Consider the following 19,646-nt stretch of genomic DNA (forward strand, 5'->3'; position numbering starts at 1 on the left):
GGACCAGTGATAAGGTTGGAGTCAAAGAGATAGTGCCTTCACCCTTCACAGGGGAAAGTGCTCCATTTGCACTAGTAATATACGGATCACGAACATAATCACATAACTCATCAAACACTCTAGGGTCACTAGTCACATGATCAGTGGCCCCAGTATCAATTATCCATTTATTTGTTCCACCAAGATGCATAACAACACTATGATTATATTGAGCCATTGAACAAAATCACGAACAATAAAGGCACAAAAGATACGCAGCGGAATGAAAACAATTTACCAGAGACTGTAGCAATCACTGTTCACGGCACTGTAGCAAGACTATTCACGGCACTGTAGCAATCACCGTTCACGGCACTGTAGAAGACAACTGTTCACGGCACTGTAGCACGACACTTGGTCACCAAGAGCGAACTGCTCTGATACCATATTGAACTAAACATGGTAAATACCAATATTAAACTAAACATGGTAAATACCAAAAATATATGATAATATTTGAGAATTTCTTATATATTCATTAATCTCCAAAGTGAAATATATATAGGAGTTACAATTGGTATTACACATGTACTTCACCAACGTGGACAATAAACTACTATTTACATTTTAACTAATCTATAACTCGCAACTAGGGCTGGTTCGGTATGGGATACCGAACCAAAAATGGCATATCAAATCCCGAACCGAAAATTTTCGGGACGTAAATCTCATGACCGATCCCGAACCGAAATTTCGGGATTCCCAAATTTCGGGATTCCCGAAATATTTTCGGTATTTCGGAATTTCCCGAAACCGAACATCATCAGAATCTAAATCGTCTTAGATTAATATTGAAATCATCCGAACCTGCATTAAAAATCCAAATTGAAATCAGAGACATAGTGATAGTGAATCAGTGAAAGATTTATGGTCGAGAAAGAAGCAGAGTGAAGAGAGGGACCTCCTCCTGACCCGAGCCCCCAATTCGAAACCCTAAGCCCCAATTCAAAACCCTAACCTCAATTCGAAATCCCACACACACAGAGAATCACTGGAGAGAACCGGAGGTGGGGATGAAGCCATGAGGTGTGGTGGTGGCCGGAGTGGAGATAGTTCGTCGGAGTCAGATTGTTAGACGGTGGGTGGCTACTAAGCTTCAAATCCGAGAAAGAGAGGGAGAGTCTGAGACTGAGTGAAGGCAGATGAGAGGCGAAATGAAATGAGAGAGAGTGAGTAGGGATGTTTGGCTTGGTTTTGGATTGGGTGGAAGGAAAGGTTAGGTGGTTTCTGGGTTGTAGAGAGAGAGAGAGAGAGAGAGAGAGAGAGAGAATACGAGAGAGATGAGACAGAAAAAATGAGAGGGATAAAGGATTAGGTAGAGAGATGACCAATGAGACAGAAAATAGGGAAGAGAGAGAGACGGTTCTGTCTTCAGAAAGCAAGGCCTTGCGTGACCCATCCCTTCCCATGTGCTTGAAGCAACGTTTGTCAGCATCACACCACACACACACTGACACATATACATATATACACACACACACTGACACATATACATATATACATACACACACACCGACACATATACATATATATACACACACACACACACATTCCAACACACACACACTGACGCACACAGACACATATATATAATATACCTAATATAATATTGCCAACACACACAGACACATATATATAATATACCTATAATATACCTAACCTAATATAATATTGCCAACACACACACACACAGACGCACACAGACACATGCACACACATATATATAATATACCTAATATAATATTAATAAAGTTCGGTTCGGGATCGGGAATACCGAAAATTTCAAATTGTAATACCGATCCCATACCGAACAATTCGGGATCGGTTCGGTTTCGGTACTAAAATTTTCGGGATTTTTGGTTCGGTATTTTTTCGGTTTGGTTTCGGTATGGTTCGGGATTTTCGGTATTTTTTTCCAGCCCTACTCGCAACACCACTCACTCTGAAATAGCCGTTACTACTTCCATCTCCGTCTCTCTCTCTCTCTCTCTCTAGCATTGCAGTTCTTCACTGGCACTCTGGACTTCGCCGACTATTCATCTCCCTCAACCTTCAAGAACTCCATATTTACAGTAAGCATCTCCCTCTCTCTCTCTCTCTCTCTCTCTCTCTCTCTACCTACATATATATACATATATTTGTTCCCGATGATCGCAGTGCTGTTAGTTCATGAAGTTTAGTGCAGAAATTAAAGGTTTCTTTTCTTCTGATTTTATTTTTGGGAAAAAAATAGTGTTAATTTTTTTCAGGTTAAATTTGTTGAGAGGACAAAAAATTTCAAGAATTCGAAACGAGACTGATAGATTCAGTTTTTATGATTTATGTTTTAGGTTTTGGCAATGAACATGATTTCTTTATGCTAATGCTTTGATTCTGTTGTTGAAGCTACAGTTTCGTTTTCGCCAATTTGTTTCGGTTAAATTTCAATCCAAGAAAAGCGGTATCTTTGTCACCATTAGGAATTCTCTGGATTGTTCTAGATCGGAAATGTGAATTTTTATGACCGGTGATGATTCCGATTGATTTGGCTTCTGTTGCTTAGAGTGGAGGTGAGGAAGTGAAGATGATGCCGGGGACACCAGCAACCTATGAAGCATGGATACGGATACGGATACGGCGATACGATACGACACGACACGGCGATACGGAAAATCTCCAAAAATTAAGATATGATACGCTATGGATACGGCAAATAAAAATGTATATAGCAACAAAAATATACATTTTAAAACATAATTCATCATTCAAATTCAAGTACATTTGAGTTGTTAGAGAAGGAAAGTTCGAAATCTAATCCTCTTTATACAGTAGAAGAAGTGTGAGAGTCGTATTCATGGTTTTAATTAGAGGGAAGCTCTTTGTATTTAGCAACTTTCAATTATAGATGTCTCCTATTAATTTTCTCTTCCTCATTACATTTTTTTGAAAGTGTAAATGTATCTTAAAAGTAGGATACGTGTATCCTAAATGTAGGATACGCATATCCATCATGTCAAATTCGTGTCCATCAACCAAGATACGTGTCGGACGAGTATCCGAGAGTATCGGGCAAGTATTGTAACCGATCAAGTATCGAATACGAGATACGAGACCAAACAGAAGTATCCGTGCATCATAGCCAGCAACACCTTCGGCTAAGCTGCGGAGGACTCCGTGTTCCACTCCGGGTGGTTCAAAAGTCAACAACAACAACAACAACAACAACAAAGCCTTTTCCCACTAAGTGGGGTCGGCTATATGAATCCTAGAACGCCATTGCGCTCGGTTTTGTGTCATGTCATCTGTTAGATCCAAGTACTCTAAGTCTTTTCTTAGAGTTTCTTCCAAAGTTTTCCTAGGTCTTCCTCTACCCCTTCGGCCCTGAACCTCTGTCCCGTAGTCACATCTTCGAACCGGAGCGTCAGTCGGCCTTCTTTGCACATGTCCAAATCACCGGAGCCGATTTTCTCTCATCTTTCCTACAATTTCGGCTACTCCTACTTTACCTCGGATATCCTCATTCCCAATCTTATCCTTTCTCGTGTGCCCACACATCCCACGAAGCATCCTCATCTCCGCTACACCCATTTTGTGTACGTGTTGATGCTTCACCGCCCAACATTCTGTGCCATACAACATCGCTGGCCTTATTGCCGTCCTATAAAATTTTCCCTTGAGCTTCAGTGGCCTACGACGGTCACATAACACGCCGGATGCACTCTTACACTTCATCCATCCAGCTCGTATTCTATGGTTGAGATCTCCATCTAATTCTCCGTTCTCTTGCAAGATAGATCCTAGGTAGCGAAAACGGTCGCTTTTTGTGATCTTCGCTAGATTGCTCCGGTCATTAGTGTGGATAAGTATATAAATGGATAGAGATAGGAAAGCAAACACAAGATGTACGTGGTTCACCCAGATTGGCTACGTCCACGGAATAGAAGAGTTCTCATTAATTGTGAAGGATTTACACAAGTACATAGGTTCAAGCTCTCCTTTAGTTAGTACAAGTGAATGATTTAGTACAAATGACATTAGGAAATATTGTGGGAGAATGATCTCGTAATCACGAAACTTCTAAGTATCGGAGTGTGGTGTCGTCTTGACTTGCCTTATCTGTCTCATAGGTAGATGTGGCATCTTCTCTGGAAGTACTCTTCCTCCATCCAGGGGTGGTATCTTTAACTGGTGGAGATGCACAAGGTAATGTATCAATTTCACTTGAAGCTTACTTGTAGTTTCAGGCTTGGTCAAGCGCGATACAAACCATGTAGTAGGAGTCCCCCAAGTCGCCGAGCTAGGGGGTCTGCTGAAAGAGGTGACAGACAAGGTAAGCAATCAGAGCTCCGACTGATTGTTCACCTTCTCCCCATCTTGCAGCAGCATGAAGGATAAAGAGAAGAAAAATGAGAAGAGATGATATGAGATACTTTTGCTTTTGAAGAAGTAACTTTCCACAGGCTTATTCTTGAACTGAGCTGGAGGGTTTTCTGGTTTCCTCCAGAGTATAAGGCCGACTGAAGAATTTGAGGGTCAAAACAAGTCCATCAAATCTAGAGTACGTTCCACCCTGCTGATATGGGATACTTTTGCTTTTGACAGACTAATGGATGTATCGGCACGTGTGTTGTTACGCTTGTCTCCACATGCTTCCTTGTATCCTTCGCACTTGCCCTATCTGTTCCTCAAGCAGATGCGGAATCTTCCCTGGAAACATAAGATGTTGAAGATGAGTACTCGAGAGCAATGCCAGGTAAGTAATCAGGTAAGGGGTTCCAGGCAGTCAGTTCCTGGCTGGAAGCTTGATTCCAAGTGCTGACTGATTGCTCTCTTTCTCCTTGTCTTGCAGGTAAAAACAAGGCCAAAGGAAAAGACAGGGAAAAAGCATGATATGGGATACTCTTGCTTTTAACCCTGATGATATGAGATATTCTTGCTCTAGTATAGCTTGTTTGCAGAGGTATTATTGGGGGGAAAGAAAGCTGAATATTTCGAAAGGCTTCGTTGGGAGTGCCCTCTCAGATATGATGAAGGGTTGAGCATTTTTGCAGATCTGCCTGTCCATTGGGGATGGAGGTCGACATATATAGGAGTCAACCTAACAACAAGTAGTAATGCTATTCCTTTACCCTGCTTGGTCATAGCACGGTAGTGGGAGCTACCAGTTTCACATGTTTTAACTCTGTCAGAGCACTTTGAAAAAGTGGTTTGTGGTATCTGGCTCTCGAGATTCGGAGAACGATGCCTCTTCGATTTTTGAGAAAGCAATCATGCTGGGGGTCTGGCTCTCGAGATTCGGAGAGCAGTGTCTCTTCGATTTTTGAGGAAGTAATCATGTTGGGAGTCTGGCTCTCGAGATTCGGAGGGCGGTGCCTCTTCGATTTTGGAGCAAGCAATCTTGTTGGGAGTGTTGTCTCGAATGTGAGTAAAGGTTGGGCGTGTTTGCTAGTCTACCTTGCCACGAATCACAAAGGTTGACACACAGGGACTTTCTAATTATCCAGCAATGGTACTGTTCCTTTACCCTCTCTTCGATTTTGAGAAAGTAGTCATGTTGGGAGTCTGGCTCTCGAGATTCGGAGGACGGTGCCTCTTCGATTTTGGAGCAAGCAATCTTGTTGGGAGTGTTTTCTCGAATATGAGTAAAGGTTGGGCATGTTTGCTAGTCTACCTTGCCACGAAGCACAGAGGTTGACACACAGGGACTTTCCAATTATCCAGCAGTGGTACTGTTCATTTACCCTTGTGGGTAATAATATGGTAGCTAGACTTTCAAAATTTATGTGTCTAAACTTTGTTAGTGCTGTTTATTTGCTATTCTTTTACCTTTCTTGGTCAGAGCGATGTAGTAGGAGCTGCAAGCTTCACGTGCTCAACTTTGGCAGAGAACTTTGGCAAAGTTATCTGTGATACCCATGAGCTATTGTTGCGTGTGGGAAGTGGGTGATTGAACAGTAAGATTCATGTGCTTTCTACTTCACCAGAAGTCTTCGACAGAATGCCCATAATTTCTGCAAAGCTGAGTGTGCGTGTGACAGGTGCTGACAAGGCTAGAAAAGTAGGTGCCTCTTCGATTTCTGAGATCGGCCCTCGTGGTCTCTGAGCAGCCCAGCTTTTGAGAAAGCGAGCGCCTCTTCGATTGATTCGGAGAACGATGCCTCATCGATTTTTGAGAAAGCAATCATGCTGGGGGTCTGGCTCTCGAGATTCGGGGAGCAGTGTCTCTTCGATTTTTTAGAAAGTAATCATGTTGGGAGTCTGGCTCTCGAGATTCGGAGGGCGGTGCCTCTTCGATTTTGGAGCAAGCAATCTTGTTGGGAGTGTTTTCTCGAATGTGAGTAAAGGTTGGGCATGTTTGCTAGTCTACCTTGACACGAAGCACAGAGGTTGACACACAGGGACTTTCCAATTATCCAGCAATGGTACTGTTCCTTTACCCTCTCTTCGATTTTTAAGAAAGTAGTCATAAAATGGGGGTAAGGCTAGCCGACATTCACCTCTCCCAGACCCTGCGTAAAGCGGGAGCCTTGTGCATTGGGTACGACCTTTTTAGTCATGTTGGGAGTCTGGCTCTCGAGATTCGGAGGACGGTGCCTCTTCGATTTCGGAGCAAGCAATCTTATTGGGAGTGTTTTCTCGAATGTGAGTAAAGGTTGGGCATGTTTGCTAGTCTACATTGCCACGAAGCACAGAGGTTGACACACATGGACTTTCCAATTATCCAGCAGTGGTACTGTTCCTTTACCCTTGTGGGTAATAATATGGTAGCTAGACCTTCAAAATTTATGGGTCTAAACTTTGTTAATGCTGTTTGTTTGCTATTCTTTTACCCTTCTTGGTCAGAGGGATGTAGTGGGAGCTGCAAGTTTCACGTGCTCAACTTTGGCAGAGAACTTTGGCAAAGTTATCTGTGGTACCCATGAGCTATTGTTGCGTGTGGGAAGTGGGTGATTGAACAGTAAGATTCATGTGTTTTCTACTTCCCCAGAAGTCTTCGACAGAATGCCCATAATTTCCGCAAAGCTGAGTGTGCGTGTGACAGGTGCTGACAAGGCTGGAAAAGTAGGTGCCTCTTCGATTTCTGAGATCGGCCCTCGTGGTCTCTGGGGAGCCCAGCTTTTGAGAAAGCGAGCGCCTCTTCGATTTCTGAGATCGGCCTTCGTGGTCTTTGAGCAGCCCAACTTTTGAGAAAGCAAACGCCTCTTCGATTTATGAGATCAACTCTCGTGATCTCTAAGCAGCCCAGCTTTTGAGAAAGCAAACGCCTCTTCGATTTCTGAGCAGGCGCCTCTTCGATTTCTGAAGCTCCGTCGAGTGCAGATTTTTATAGGGGCTGGCATTAAGTTCCAAAGCACACTTGAATCTCCACCAGTAGAAGCTTCATTTTTGCACTTCTAAGATCTTGATTTGTCCGACCTCTTCTCTCTTCAACACCTTTGAAAATGTCTGGCCCCTCCGACCGTCGTTTTGACTTGAACCTTGTTGAAGAGGCAGCCCCGCCTTCTCCAGACAACATATGACGCCCATCCTTCGTCTCCCCTACTGGTCCTCTTACCGTTGGGGATTCCGTGATGAAGAATGATATGACCGCTGCGGTGGTGGCCAGGAACCTTCTCACTCCCAAAGATAACAAACTACTTTCCAAACGGTCTGATGAGTTAGCTGTTAAGGATTCGCTGGCTCTCAGTGTTCAGTGTGCAGGTTCTGTGTCTAATATGGCTCAACGCCTATTTGCTCGAACCCGCCAAGTTGAATCATTGGCGGCTGAAGTGATGAGTCTCAAACAGGAGATTAGAGGGCTCAAGCATGAGAATAAACAGTTGCACCGACTCGCACATGACTATGCTACAAACATGAAGAGGAAGCTTGACCAGATGAAGGAAACTGATGGTCAGGTTTTACTTGATCATCAGAGATTTGTGGGTTTGTTCCAAAGGCATTTATTGCCTTCGTCTTCTGGGGCTGTACCGCGTAATGAAGCTCCAAATGATCAACCTCTGATGCCTCCTCATTCTAGGGTTATGTCCAGTACTGAGGCTCCAAATGATCCCCCTCCGGTGCCTTCTCTTTCTGGGGCTCTACCGACTGCTGAGACTTCTCCTAAGCAACCTTTGTGAAGGCTCCCTCTTGTGTGTTTATTTTGACTCATGTATATGTACATATTTGTAGCTTATCGGGGATATCAATAAATAAGCTTTCCTTCATTTCAACGTATTGTGTTAAATACACCAAAGCCTTCTTCGCTAAGTTCTTTGAATTTTCTTTTGTTGAAGCTTGTATATTGAAGCTTTCTGAGTGGAGCATGTAGGTTGGGGTAGTGTTCCCTTAATTTCCCGAGTGAGGAAAACTTCTCGGTTGGAGACTTGGAAAATCCAAGTCACTGAGTGGGATCGGCTATATGAATCTTAGAACGCCATTGTGCTCGATCATGTGTCATGTCCTTCGTTAGATCCAAGTACTCTAAGTCTTTTCTTAGAGTCTCTTCCAAAGTTTTCCTAGGTCTTCCTCTACCCCTTCGGCCCTGAACCTCTGTCCCATAGTCGCATCTTCTAATCGGAGCGTCAGTAGGCCTTCTTTGCACATGTCCAAACCACCGTAACCGATTTTCTCTCATCTTTCCTTCAATTTCGGCTACTCCTACTTTACCCCGGATATCCTCATTCCTAATCTTATCCTTTCTCGTGTGCCCACACATCCAACGAAGCATCCTCATCTCCGCTACACCCATTTTGTGTACGTGTTGATGTTTCACCGCCCAACATTCTGTGCCATACAGCATCGCCGGCCTTATTGTCGTCCTATAAAATTTTCCCTTGAGCTTCAGTGGCATACGGCGGTCACACAACACGCCGGATGCACTCTTCCACTTCATCCATCCAGCTTGTATTCTATGGTTGAGATCTCCATCTAATTCTCCGTTCTTTTGCAAGATAGATCCTAGGTAACGAAAACGGTCGCTCTTTGGTATTTCTTGATCTCCGATCCTCACCCCTAACTCGTTTTGGCCTCCATTTGCACTGAACTTGCACTCCATATATTCTGTCTTTGATCGGCTTAGGCGAAGACCTTTAGATTCCAACACTTCTCTCCAAAGGTTAAGCTTTGCATTTACCCCTTCTTGAGTTTCATCTATCAACACTATATCGTCTGCAAAAAGCATACACCAAGGAATATCATCTTGAATATGTCCTGTTAACTCATCCATTACCAACGCAAAAAGGTAAGGACTTAAGGATGAGCCTTGATGTAATCCTACAGTTATGGGAAAGCTTTCGGTTTGTCCTTCATGAGTTCTTACGGCAGTCTTTGCTCCTTCATACATATCCTTTATAGCTTGGATATATGCTACTCGTACTCCTTTCTTCTCTAAAATCCTCCAAAGAATGTCTCTTGGGACCCTATCATACGCTTTTTCCAAATCTATAAAGACCATGCAAATCTATAAAGACCATGTGGTTCAAAAGTCAGTGAGGAGAAAATTTTGGTTATTGTTCGTTTGAGGCCGCTGAACAGGTGAGAGCAGGCAATGTATGATCTTATAGCTTGGGACTGCTTGGATGAGCATGCTATAGTTTTCAAGAATCCGAATCATGAGCGGCCTTCAAACCCGTACACCTTTGGTATGCATTACATGAAAACTTTCATATTCTTCTTGTGCTTTCGCTAGTCTTATTATGCTCGCTGCTGAATTCTGTCAACTGCGCAGAGGTTTCGATGTGTGAAAGTAATTTGATGTACAATACTGTAATTTTTGGTACATTCCCTTTTGTTTTCTTCGGAGGGCTGTTTCTGAGCAGAGTTGTTTCTACTCAAGTAACTTATTTGATGCAACAGACAAGGTTTTTGGCTTGATGTGCTCAACTCAGAAGGTTTAGGAGGAAGGAGCCAAGGATGTTGCTTTATCTGCACTCACAGGGAATGAACGGTAACTGAACATCTAGCTACTGACTTGTAGACTTCTATGTACATTTTATCCTGTGTGACATGGTCTTCTGCCAATTCTAAGTTGCCACATTTTCTTTTGACAGCTTCAATTTTTGCATACGGGCAGACTAGTAGTGGTAAGACATTTACCATGAGAGGAATCACCGAAAATGCAGTGAGGGACATCTTCGAACACATCAAGAATGTAAGTCATAGTTCATACCATGACCTTTTATATAGCCTTTGGAATCCTCTTGGTACTGCTATAACCATTTTGTTGCTTATGCCTTTGTTGCTTTCTTTTTTATCTCGTAGACGCCAGAGGGATTTTGTTTTGAAAATTTCTGCTTTGGAGATCTACAATGAAACTGTTGTTGATCTTCTGAAATGCAAATCTGGCTCACTTCGGCTTTTGGATGACTTTCTTGATGGAGATAAAATGGATTCCTTTTCATGCTCTAACATTTCGTTCCCCCTTTTTAATGTAGAAAGGCACCATAGTTGACAAGCCACAGGAAGAAATTGTTGAGAATGGCGAACATTTGAGGCACTTAATTGGAATTTGTGAAGGTAATGTGTTAATTTAAGTTCATTGCAAATTGTAAGGTGTTTGTCCAAAACTTGAGATGATTTGTTGAATTGATGGTGTACAATTGTTGTTCCAATGAACAAATGTGGTGTTAACTATCTGATTGTAATCGTGTTTCCTAAGCTACTGGCAGTAACTTCTCATCATCCAGTGAACATATTTTCCCATTTGAATGAGAATTGGAGACAAAATGTTAAAACCTTCATGCATTGCATAAGGCGATCCGTGCATCATATTTTCTGTTTTGTATGATCTAATTGTAAAGTTGTCTTTGCAGCTCAAAGGCAAGTGGGAGAAACTACCCTAAATGATAAAAGCTCAAGATCACATCATATAATAAGGCTGGTATACATGATGAATTTATATTTTTTAAAATGTTTCATGAAAGGTTGACTATTATATAGTGCTTCATGAAGACCGTATTATTAGTTTGTCATCCTCCTTTATTTTCGGTTCTTCCTTTCTTGAGTTGGAAACTAGCGTTACAAATTTTAAGTTGAGTCAAGTTTCCTCTGCAGAACAATGTTAATGGTGGCAGCCATAAGCCATCATGCATACAAGCATTATTTTACTCGAGCATGCATAAGGGTAAAATCACCAATTTGTTTATTTTTTTCCATACCATAAAAAGCAGCCTCCGGGAGAGTTCAGGGTCTGTGAAGGCTTTTGAAGCGAGTTTGGTATGTTTATCCTCAGTCAGGTTTTTTGGTAGTAAACAAGAACGAAATTTTCTTCCATGGAATTTTAGTATTTTACTAGAATTCTGGATATCTGCAGAACCTTGTCAACCGTGCTGGAAGTGAACGTGCCTCCCAAACAAATGCAGATGGTACAAGATTGAAGGAAGGCAGTCACATTAACAGTAGCTTGTTGACACTCACAACCGTTATCAGGAAGCTAAGGTAAAGCTGTTGTCAAAATGTTGATGACTTAGAGCATCCGTAGCTCTTGTTCCTTTAGTTTTGTGCTATATAGTCACGTTCAACTTATCCTAATCCTGCCTTTTGCTTTGGTGGAAAAAAAAAAAACCTTGAACTTATTTGCATTTTAGCATGGAAAGCTCCAATTTACGCAAGCAGACACAAATTCGTGAAATTATATGGTACTCACTGTGAGCATGAAAGTCCATGCTCAGCAGTGGTATCTAAAAAAGAAAAGTACTTTTTCGCAATAATAATGGAGAATTCTTGTATTGTAATTTGTTGAAAATGTAAGTGCATGCAAGCTATCGAACAAGTCTTTCTTTCACAGTGGTGGGAAAAGAAGTGGTCACATACCATATAGGGATACAAAACTTACTTGACTACTGCAGTCTTCACTTAGGGGAAATGCTCGGACAGCCATTATATGCACCATAAGCCAAGCCTTGAGTCATGTAGAGCAAACAAGGAACACACTCTCATTTGGAACTAGTGCCAAGGAAGTCACTAATAGTGCGAAAATAAACATGGTACAGGAGTTAACTGCAATTCCCTCTGTGGATTGTGTAACCCCATATACCTTCTTGCAAATTAGTTAGTCTTAAAGATAAAACTAGCCTAACCTTGTGCATATAATTTGCAGAAGGAAGTAGCCAGACTTGAAGCAGAGTTACCAAGTCCAGAGCCTTCTTATTTGAGGTCCGTACTGGAAGAAAAGGACTTGAAAATACAACAGGTATGATGCTCGGAAATACAAAAAAATTTCTGGTTATCAAATATTAACTATTTTAGTCAACCTCGAGTCCTAGAGATTCTGTTCAATTGATGGGAATGAAGATTGAAAATCATGCTCTTCGGCGTACATTCAAAATCATGTTTGCTCATTTGGTTTCCATCCACCAAAGTTACAATGTGGAACAGTGATAAAAGGATAATTCCTCCCTGCCCCTATCTCCCAGATAAATTATCCAAAACAAATAATTTCCTTCTATGTATGTGCTTACTTTTAAGTTTTCACTGTAAAGAAACTTCATTTTACAGATGGAAAGGGAAATGGAAGAGCTAAAGCGAGAAAGAGACCTTGCACAATCACTACTTGAATCAGTACGCAAAGCAAAGAAAGTGCAGAAGGTACTATTGTTGTCTGTATGTTTATGATTTCTACTATGCATCTGGATTAATGTAATTTTTTGACATATAAAAATTCCAGGGGTCGGACCAATGTGGACCTTCTGGTCAAGTCGCTAGGTGTCTTTCTTTTCCTGGAGATAATGAAACAGTTCCTACTCATAGTAGAGATACTCCAGTTTCAGCCAGGTAAATTCTTTCGAGTATTTTTAGTACCATAATCACACCAATCATATATTTGAAATATAATCTTCTGAAATATTGATGTTCTATGAATTTGCAGCATCAAGGCTCTCAAGCAAGAGAGGGAGTACTTAGCTAAGAGGGTGAGTTCCAAGCTGACAGCGGAGGAGAGAGAAATGCTGTACGCGAAATGGGAGATTCCGCCCGGAGGAAAACAGAGCAGGCTGCAGCTGGTGAACAAGTTGTGGACAGACCCCCATAACATGCAAAACGTGCAGGAAAGAGCTGAAGTTGTCGCGAAGCTGGTCGGCTTCTGTGACTCGGGTGAGCACATTAGCAAGGAGATGTTTGAACTGAATTTCGCGCACCCGTCGGATAAGAAGACGTGGATGGGGTGGAACTTGATATCAAATCTTTTGAATCTGTAAACAAGTAGTGAAGTTGTTTCTGTTCACTGTTGTTGCAAATGAAGGTTTTGTTGTATAAATTTTTGTCACGGTTAGGAATAGCCATGTATGTATTACTTTGAGGCAGTGAATGTAAAGGGTTATTTTAGTACTTCTGTTCTGTATGTCACTTGGGCTCGTGAATTCGAACACATGATTCCGGGTGTGAAAAAAAACGCTTTTTCAACCGTGTTGCTTTATTTGAGAAATCAAATGAGAAATAATATTAGAAATACGATAAATATATATAAATTGCAACCCTATGAAGCTTCACTTTTCCCTGTGAAAGGCGAAGAAGGCCCTCTCCTGTGGGCCGGAGCCATTAGTGATTTTTTTGTTTAAATAATTTTGTCCCTTATGAGCATTCCAATCCGCTGTAGCACAATACAATGGATTGTCATTAAACAACCAGGTTCGACTCTTGGCAGCGGAAAGATGTTATTATAATTTAATTTTTTTTGGCACAGAAAAGATTGGTCGTCAATTCTTTAATTATGAATTTTTTATCTTTCAGATTTTCATTTGGAAACAAAAAATTAGTAAACAGCCAATTCCTCACATTTATATAATTAGTCGTTAATTCTTTAATTATGAATTTTTTATCTTTCAAATTTTTATTTGAAAACCAAAAATTAGTAGACAGCCAATTTCTCACATTTATATAAGGAGGTATCCCACCATCCATTGGTGACGTACCTCTCCCATGTAGCCCCGATACATGAGGCATTAACATAAATTTCTCACATTTATATGCTTCTTTTTTAGGAGGTATCCCACCATCCATTGGTGACATACCTCTCTCATTTAGCGCAGATGCATGAGGAAGAAACCTACTTTGGTCTCCCAAAAGTCAAATAGTATGTCAAAATAGAGCCGGTGGAAGGATTCATGCCCAAGTAGTACATCTATGAGAATTTGAATTTGGATTGGAGCTCCAACTCTTTGCTCACTTTGCGCTAAACAAATCCTTTGGGGTTACATTTATATGATCTTTTTTTTCAAGAATATGGTAAAACAACATAAAGTTCTGAATTATGATCTTTTAATTTTCTCAACCAACCAAAGCATAAACCTTAGAAAGAAAAATTATGATAAAAAAAAAGGAATGTTTTTTATCACAAATGATCCCTGAAATTTACCCTCATCATCAAGATGACCCCTAAAATTGAAAATCAATCAATGTAGTCCTTAAAAATAGGTGTCGCAAATCAATGTGGTTATTCAGTCACGATTCTATTAAAAATTTTGTTAAAGTGCTGATATGACATATAAATTGGCCCCAAAAGATTTTCGGGTTTTTATCACAGATGGTTCTTGGAATTGACTTACATCATCAAGATGGTCCTTAAAATTGAAAATGTCCTTGAAAATAGGTGTCGCAAATCAATATGGTCATTCCGCTACAATTTTGTAAATTTTTTTTGTTATGTGCTGATGTGGGTTTAATAATTAATTTAAAAAGTTGTCTAAATACATTTTTGCACAATAGAATTTTTTTTCTTATAGTAGGACCAACTCCGAAGAGAGATCTCTTCCATAAATTCTCAAAGGCACAAGGCTTAACCAAGGCCTAAGAGGGGGTTTGAAAATAGTTTTCAACCAACAATAGACACAACTCGGTTATAACCAAGGATTTAAAAATCGATAATATCGGCGATTATCGTTTTTTTCATATCACGATATTTCGTAAGTATTCTTTTAATTTTCGTTAATAATATCGCGATAATATGGATATTATCGCGATATTATATATATTATATATAATATCGCGAGATGAACCTAAAAATATTTGAAAAATTCTGAAAAGTCTCAAACATGCACATAAAGGGGTTCGAACCCCTCCCATCTAACTCCTTCAGCAACTTGACCACCATACCACTTACGTTTTTATGAAAACATGCTAAACTATTTATATATATGGTTTTTTTTGAATTCTTTTTGCAAGAAACAAATTTGCACATATTCCAAATTTTTTGTGGTATTATATTTTAAATTGTGTCAATTAATTACTTAGTCAATGGCATGTGGTTTTTAATTTTTCTATTTTTTATTTGGTCACTTACATGTATGGTTGGAAAAAATTCCCGAAAATCCCAAACCAAACCAAAAAAGTCCCAAACCAAAACCATCCCGAAAAATACCGAAATTTTCGATATGGGATTGGTTTCCAAATCCCATTTGTTTGGTAATCCTGAAATCCCGAAAAATACCGAAGTATTCGGTTTCCTATTGACTTTTGGGTTTCGGTTCTTGAAAGCCATTGCTATGGTTGCTGACTACTCTTCACAATACACTTACTCTACACATAGTGATGATGAAGATAGTGAAAATTTTGAACCTCATAGGAACTCTATGTGGTACTTAGTCACTCATGTATCTTACCATGCAATGTATAAAGTGTAAAATATTGTACTAATTCATTATATATAAACGATTATGGTGTGTTTAAATTTCTTTCATTAATTATTATATATTTTCTACACTCACAATGTTTGCCAGCTCGCTTTATAATCAACTTAAATCAGTTAAATCCATCATGCAATGCATTTCCTTCCAATTTTTTATGATAAATTAATAGATAATTGACTAAATAAACATCCTGTAAAGTTTCAATAAAAATTTCCAAGTTTTTCTTACAATTTCCGTGGTTTCCATGTAATTTTTATCGATATCGATATTATCCCGATATTTCCATCGATATTTCCGTGTTTTCGGACTACCGATATTTCCGATATTACCGATATTTTCTTCCTTGGTTATAACCTCATTATCTCAAGACAGACCTTGTTGTTCTTTGAGTCACCAGACCATTAGGGAAGTGTCGAACAAGCCTCAAGAATAAGGTTGTGAGGATGTTGATCGCTTAAATGTTAATGATGATATCCTAGAAGTCATTGGTAATTAGCCAAGTCATCACCAAAGGTGAACTCAATCCATATTCAATTCGGTGAAGGGTGTCGAAGTGTGTAAAGATGAGTGTATTGAGATTTTTTTCTAGAGAATAGACAACGAATCAGGTAGATGAATGTGGACTAGGATCAGAGGTGATTGCAGAACTAGGTTTTTGGGTTCACAATTTTTTATTAACTATTAGATTATTAAACTTATTTGTATTTTTTTTAATTTAATTAGATTTGTGTGATCCATTTATGTGTTACATCAGCACATAACAATATTTTTTACAGAATTGTGATGGAAATACTACATTGATTTGAGACACTTACTTGCACGACTACATTGATGGATTTTCAATTTCAATGACCATTTTGATGTCGCTTGTCAATTTCAAGGACCATTTGTGAGGAAAAAATGACTTATGTGATCCATTTATGTGTCATACCAGCACTTAACAAAAGTTTTAGTAGAATTGTGACGGAATGACCACATTGATTTGTGACACCTATTTTCAGGGACTACATTTGATTGATTTTCAATTTCAGTGACCATCTTGATGGTGATGATCAATTTTAAAGACCATTTGTGATAAAAATTTCCCAAACAAAAAAAAGGAAGGAAGGGGTATATAAGTAATTTGACATGTTTTCAATCGCAAACGCAGGAGGACTCTAGACGAGAGCAAGTGAAGCCGTAAACCCTTCTCCCTTTGCTCCCTCCCTTCGTTTTCTGTACTTTCGTTTCGTATCGAAGTAGAACGACGATACAAAATTCACAGAGACAGATTCTTTCGAATAATCAAAGCTAAAAAAAAAAAATCAAATAAATACATCGGAGAATAATGGGAAGAGAGGTTCCACAGCAACAGCAGCAGCAGCAGGTGGCGCTCGCGGTGGAGCAGCTGCTCGCCGTGAATCCGTACAATCCTGACATCCTTCCCGATCTCGAAAACTACGTCAACGAGCAGGTCTGTATCTCTATCTCTGTCTCTTGCTTGATGGAAACCGATACCTGGGTTTGATTAATTTCCATTGAATGACTGGGTGATTTGCTTGTTTTTTAGGTTTCTTCGCAAACCTACAGTCTCGATGCCAATCTCTGCCTTCTTCGCCTCTATCAGGTAATTTGAGAATTGGGATTTTTAATTATAGTTGTTTTTTGTTTTAGAATTAGTGCGAAAGTGAATTCTTTTTAATTGGTTTATGTTTTGCAATCCATAATTTACTGCAAAGATGAATGCTTTTTAATTGGTTTATTTTTTTAGGATTCATAATTTACTGAAAAGTGGAATTTTTATTTGGTTTTTGTTTTGGATTGTATAATTTACTGCAAATTCTTTAGTTGGTTTTTGTTTTAGACTGTATGATTTACTGCAAAGCTGAATTCTTTGTAATTTGTTGTTGGATTTTGTTTTAAATTGTATGATTTACTGCAAAGCCGAATTCTTTGTAATTGGTTTTCAATTTTCGATTCTGTAATTTTGCTTGCCAAGCTTTATTCTGTTTAATTGGCATTTGTTTTTTATTCTGTAATTTACGGCAAAACTGAACTTTGTTGTTTTTTTTCGCTTGGGGTGCAGTTTGAGCCGGACCGTATGAGCACCCAAATTGTTGCCCGCATCTTGGTTAAGGTCTGTATGAATCTTGTGCTTTGAAACCTTTCTTTTAGTTGTAATTAAGAAGGGTGTTTAATGTTTATGAGTGCTAATTGATGTGCAGGCACTGATGGCAATGCCCTCTCCTGATTTCAGCCTCTGCCTCTTCTTAATTCCCGAAAGAGTGGTATAGTTCTCTCGTTCGTTTCCTCCTCACAATGTCATTATTTTCGTTCACATGTGGAGGTTCAAATAGATTGTGCACTGTGTGTCTGTGAGTCAAAATTGCAGAATGGTTTTCAAGTTCCTTGTTTATTCAGCTCTTATTAGTTTCTGGTTCTCTGTGTTTATCATCTCAGAGAATTCCATTATCAATGAGATATTTCGGGATATGGAATGTTATTCTGCTTCTTTGGTCATTTAATATTATTCAGCTAATTCCCTCTTTTGTTTGCTCTAATTCTTTATCAGCAAATGGAGGAGCAGTTCAAGACGCTAATTGTTCTATCTCACTACTTGGAGGTATGTTTCTGTCTGTAGTGTTTGCATTCGGGTCCTCATTACTCATGCATAGCTTATAAACCTACTCATTTCCTTTGCAGACTGGACGATTCAGTCAATTCTGGGATGAAGCATCCAAGAATCATCACATAGTTGAAGCTGTTCCAGGTATTTTATAGATATGTTTTTTTTTTCTTTTTCCGTGAGATATATTGTTTCAATTTACAGAATTGTTACGGATTTTGTCCTGCTACTGGTTTTTTGACTATCATCTTTCTTTCGTATTATGTGGAATGTCGTGTGCTACGCATGGACTTACAAAAGAATTGGCTGCAGGTTTTGAGCATGCAATCCAAGACTATGCAGTTCATGTTCTTTCCTTGACTTACCAGAGAGTTCCCAGATCTGTGCTTGCTGAGGTATATTTTCTATATTTTATACATATTCCGCAAAGTGTTTAGGACTTCAACGCTTCAATCCTACCAGGGGAGGGGCATTGAATTTTTTATATTGGGCTCTGCAAAACGTGTAATGAATTGTGCTGTCACAGGCTATCAACATCGAAGGTTTAGCCCTGGACAAATTCCTTGAGCACCACGTAGCCAATAGCGGTTGGATTCTTGAGAAAGGTCAAGGCAGGGGTCAACTCATTGTCCTACCTCGAAATGAATTTAACCATCCTGAGCTGAAGAAAAACACTGACGATGGCATCCCATTAGAGCACGTGGCTCGCATCTTCCCCATTCTCGGTTGATCATCGTATCTGATGATCTCTGTGCTTATGGACACTCTTGCCATACAAACTTCAGTATTTTGAGACCAGCTGCAGCTCTAACTTTTACGATTACATGGCTCAGTTGCTTCATTCCGTCTTCGGTAGCTTTGGTTTATTCTGTTTGAGACTTGAGAATTTTATGTCGAAAACTAGACGGCTGCTTAATCCGCGGGATTCCTTGACTAATTTTATTGAAGCTATAAATTTTCTTATTCGAAAACTTTTCCGAGGCACCACAAAGCCTACTCCTCTCCCTCTATTCTATTCTTCCTTTTCGCCTTTTTCGATCGCTTAGATTGATCGCTGTTTCTTCTCAGTTTCGACTGGCTCCTTGATCATAAAAGAACAAAGACAGTTTACCAAAATGATCTTTTGAGATTTACACTTCTCATTTTGGTCTTTAAGATTTCAAATCGATATAAGTGATTATTAAGTTTGCCCACCATTAATTATTTTGGTCTTTAGTGAAATTTTTTGTTAAAAAAGAATCAAAATAACAAAAACACTCTCGATATAATAAGCAATGGGCCAAAATAGTTTGACAAGAAGTGAAGATATTTTGTCATTTTTCTCCTTATTTAATGAAGATTTTCACTGAATCAAAATAATTGACGATGAACAAACTTAGAGACCAGCTTTATCGATTTTAAATATTAGGAACCAAATTAAAAAG

The 19,646-nt window shown here is 39.6% G+C and overlaps 1 protein-coding gene, 1 long non-coding RNA gene and 1 pseudogene across 2 annotated transcripts; 2 read left to right on the top strand and 1 right to left on the bottom strand.

Moving 5' to 3' along the window:
• Positions 1-492: 492 nt before the first annotated feature.
• On the bottom strand, positions 493-1,467 carry LOC126608072 (uncharacterized). The gene is made up of 2 exons (XR_007617747.1): positions 941-1,467; positions 493-846 (listed from the first exon to the last, which is right to left on the bottom strand). It is a non-coding gene; the product is annotated as an uncharacterized LOC126608072 (long non-coding RNA).
• A 6,551-nt stretch (positions 1,468-8,018) lies between these two features.
• On the top strand, positions 8,019-13,320 carry LOC126588841 (kinesin-like protein NACK2; annotated as a pseudogene).
• Positions 13,321-16,776: 3,456 nt separating this feature from the next.
• On the top strand, positions 16,777-19,193 carry LOC126608045 (eukaryotic translation initiation factor 3 subunit K-like). The gene is made up of 8 exons (XM_050275805.1): positions 16,777-17,070; positions 17,167-17,223; positions 17,683-17,733; positions 17,822-17,884; positions 18,169-18,219; positions 18,300-18,366; positions 18,535-18,617; positions 18,749-19,193. Exons 1-8 carry the CDS (start codon positions 16,945-16,947, stop codon positions 18,950-18,952), a joined length of 702 nt encoding a protein of 233 aa, XP_050131762.1. The 5' UTR covers positions 16,777-16,944; the 3' UTR covers positions 18,953-19,193.
• The last annotated feature ends 453 nt before the right edge of the window (positions 19,194-19,646 follow it).

The sequence above is a fragment of the Malus sylvestris genome, chromosome 2 (genome assembly GCF_916048215.2).
Source record: "Malus sylvestris chromosome 2, drMalSylv7.2, whole genome shotgun sequence".
NCBI lineage: Eukaryota > Viridiplantae > Streptophyta > Magnoliopsida > Rosales > Rosaceae > Malus > Malus sylvestris.

Excerpts from the sequence above, each read along its gene's own strand:
- LOC126608045 (XM_050275805.1), top strand. The coding sequence starts at position 16,945 with ATGGGAAGAGAGGTTCCACAGCAACAGCAGCAGCAGCAGGTGGCGCTC. Across the intron at positions 17,734-17,821 it reads TTGCCCGCATCTTGGTTAAG|GCACTGATGGCAATGCCCTC; the intron begins GTCTGTATGAAT and ends ATTGATGTGCAG. Across the intron at positions 18,220-18,299 it reads TTCTATCTCACTACTTGGAG|ACTGGACGATTCAGTCAATT; the intron begins GTATGTTTCTGT and ends TTTCCTTTGCAG.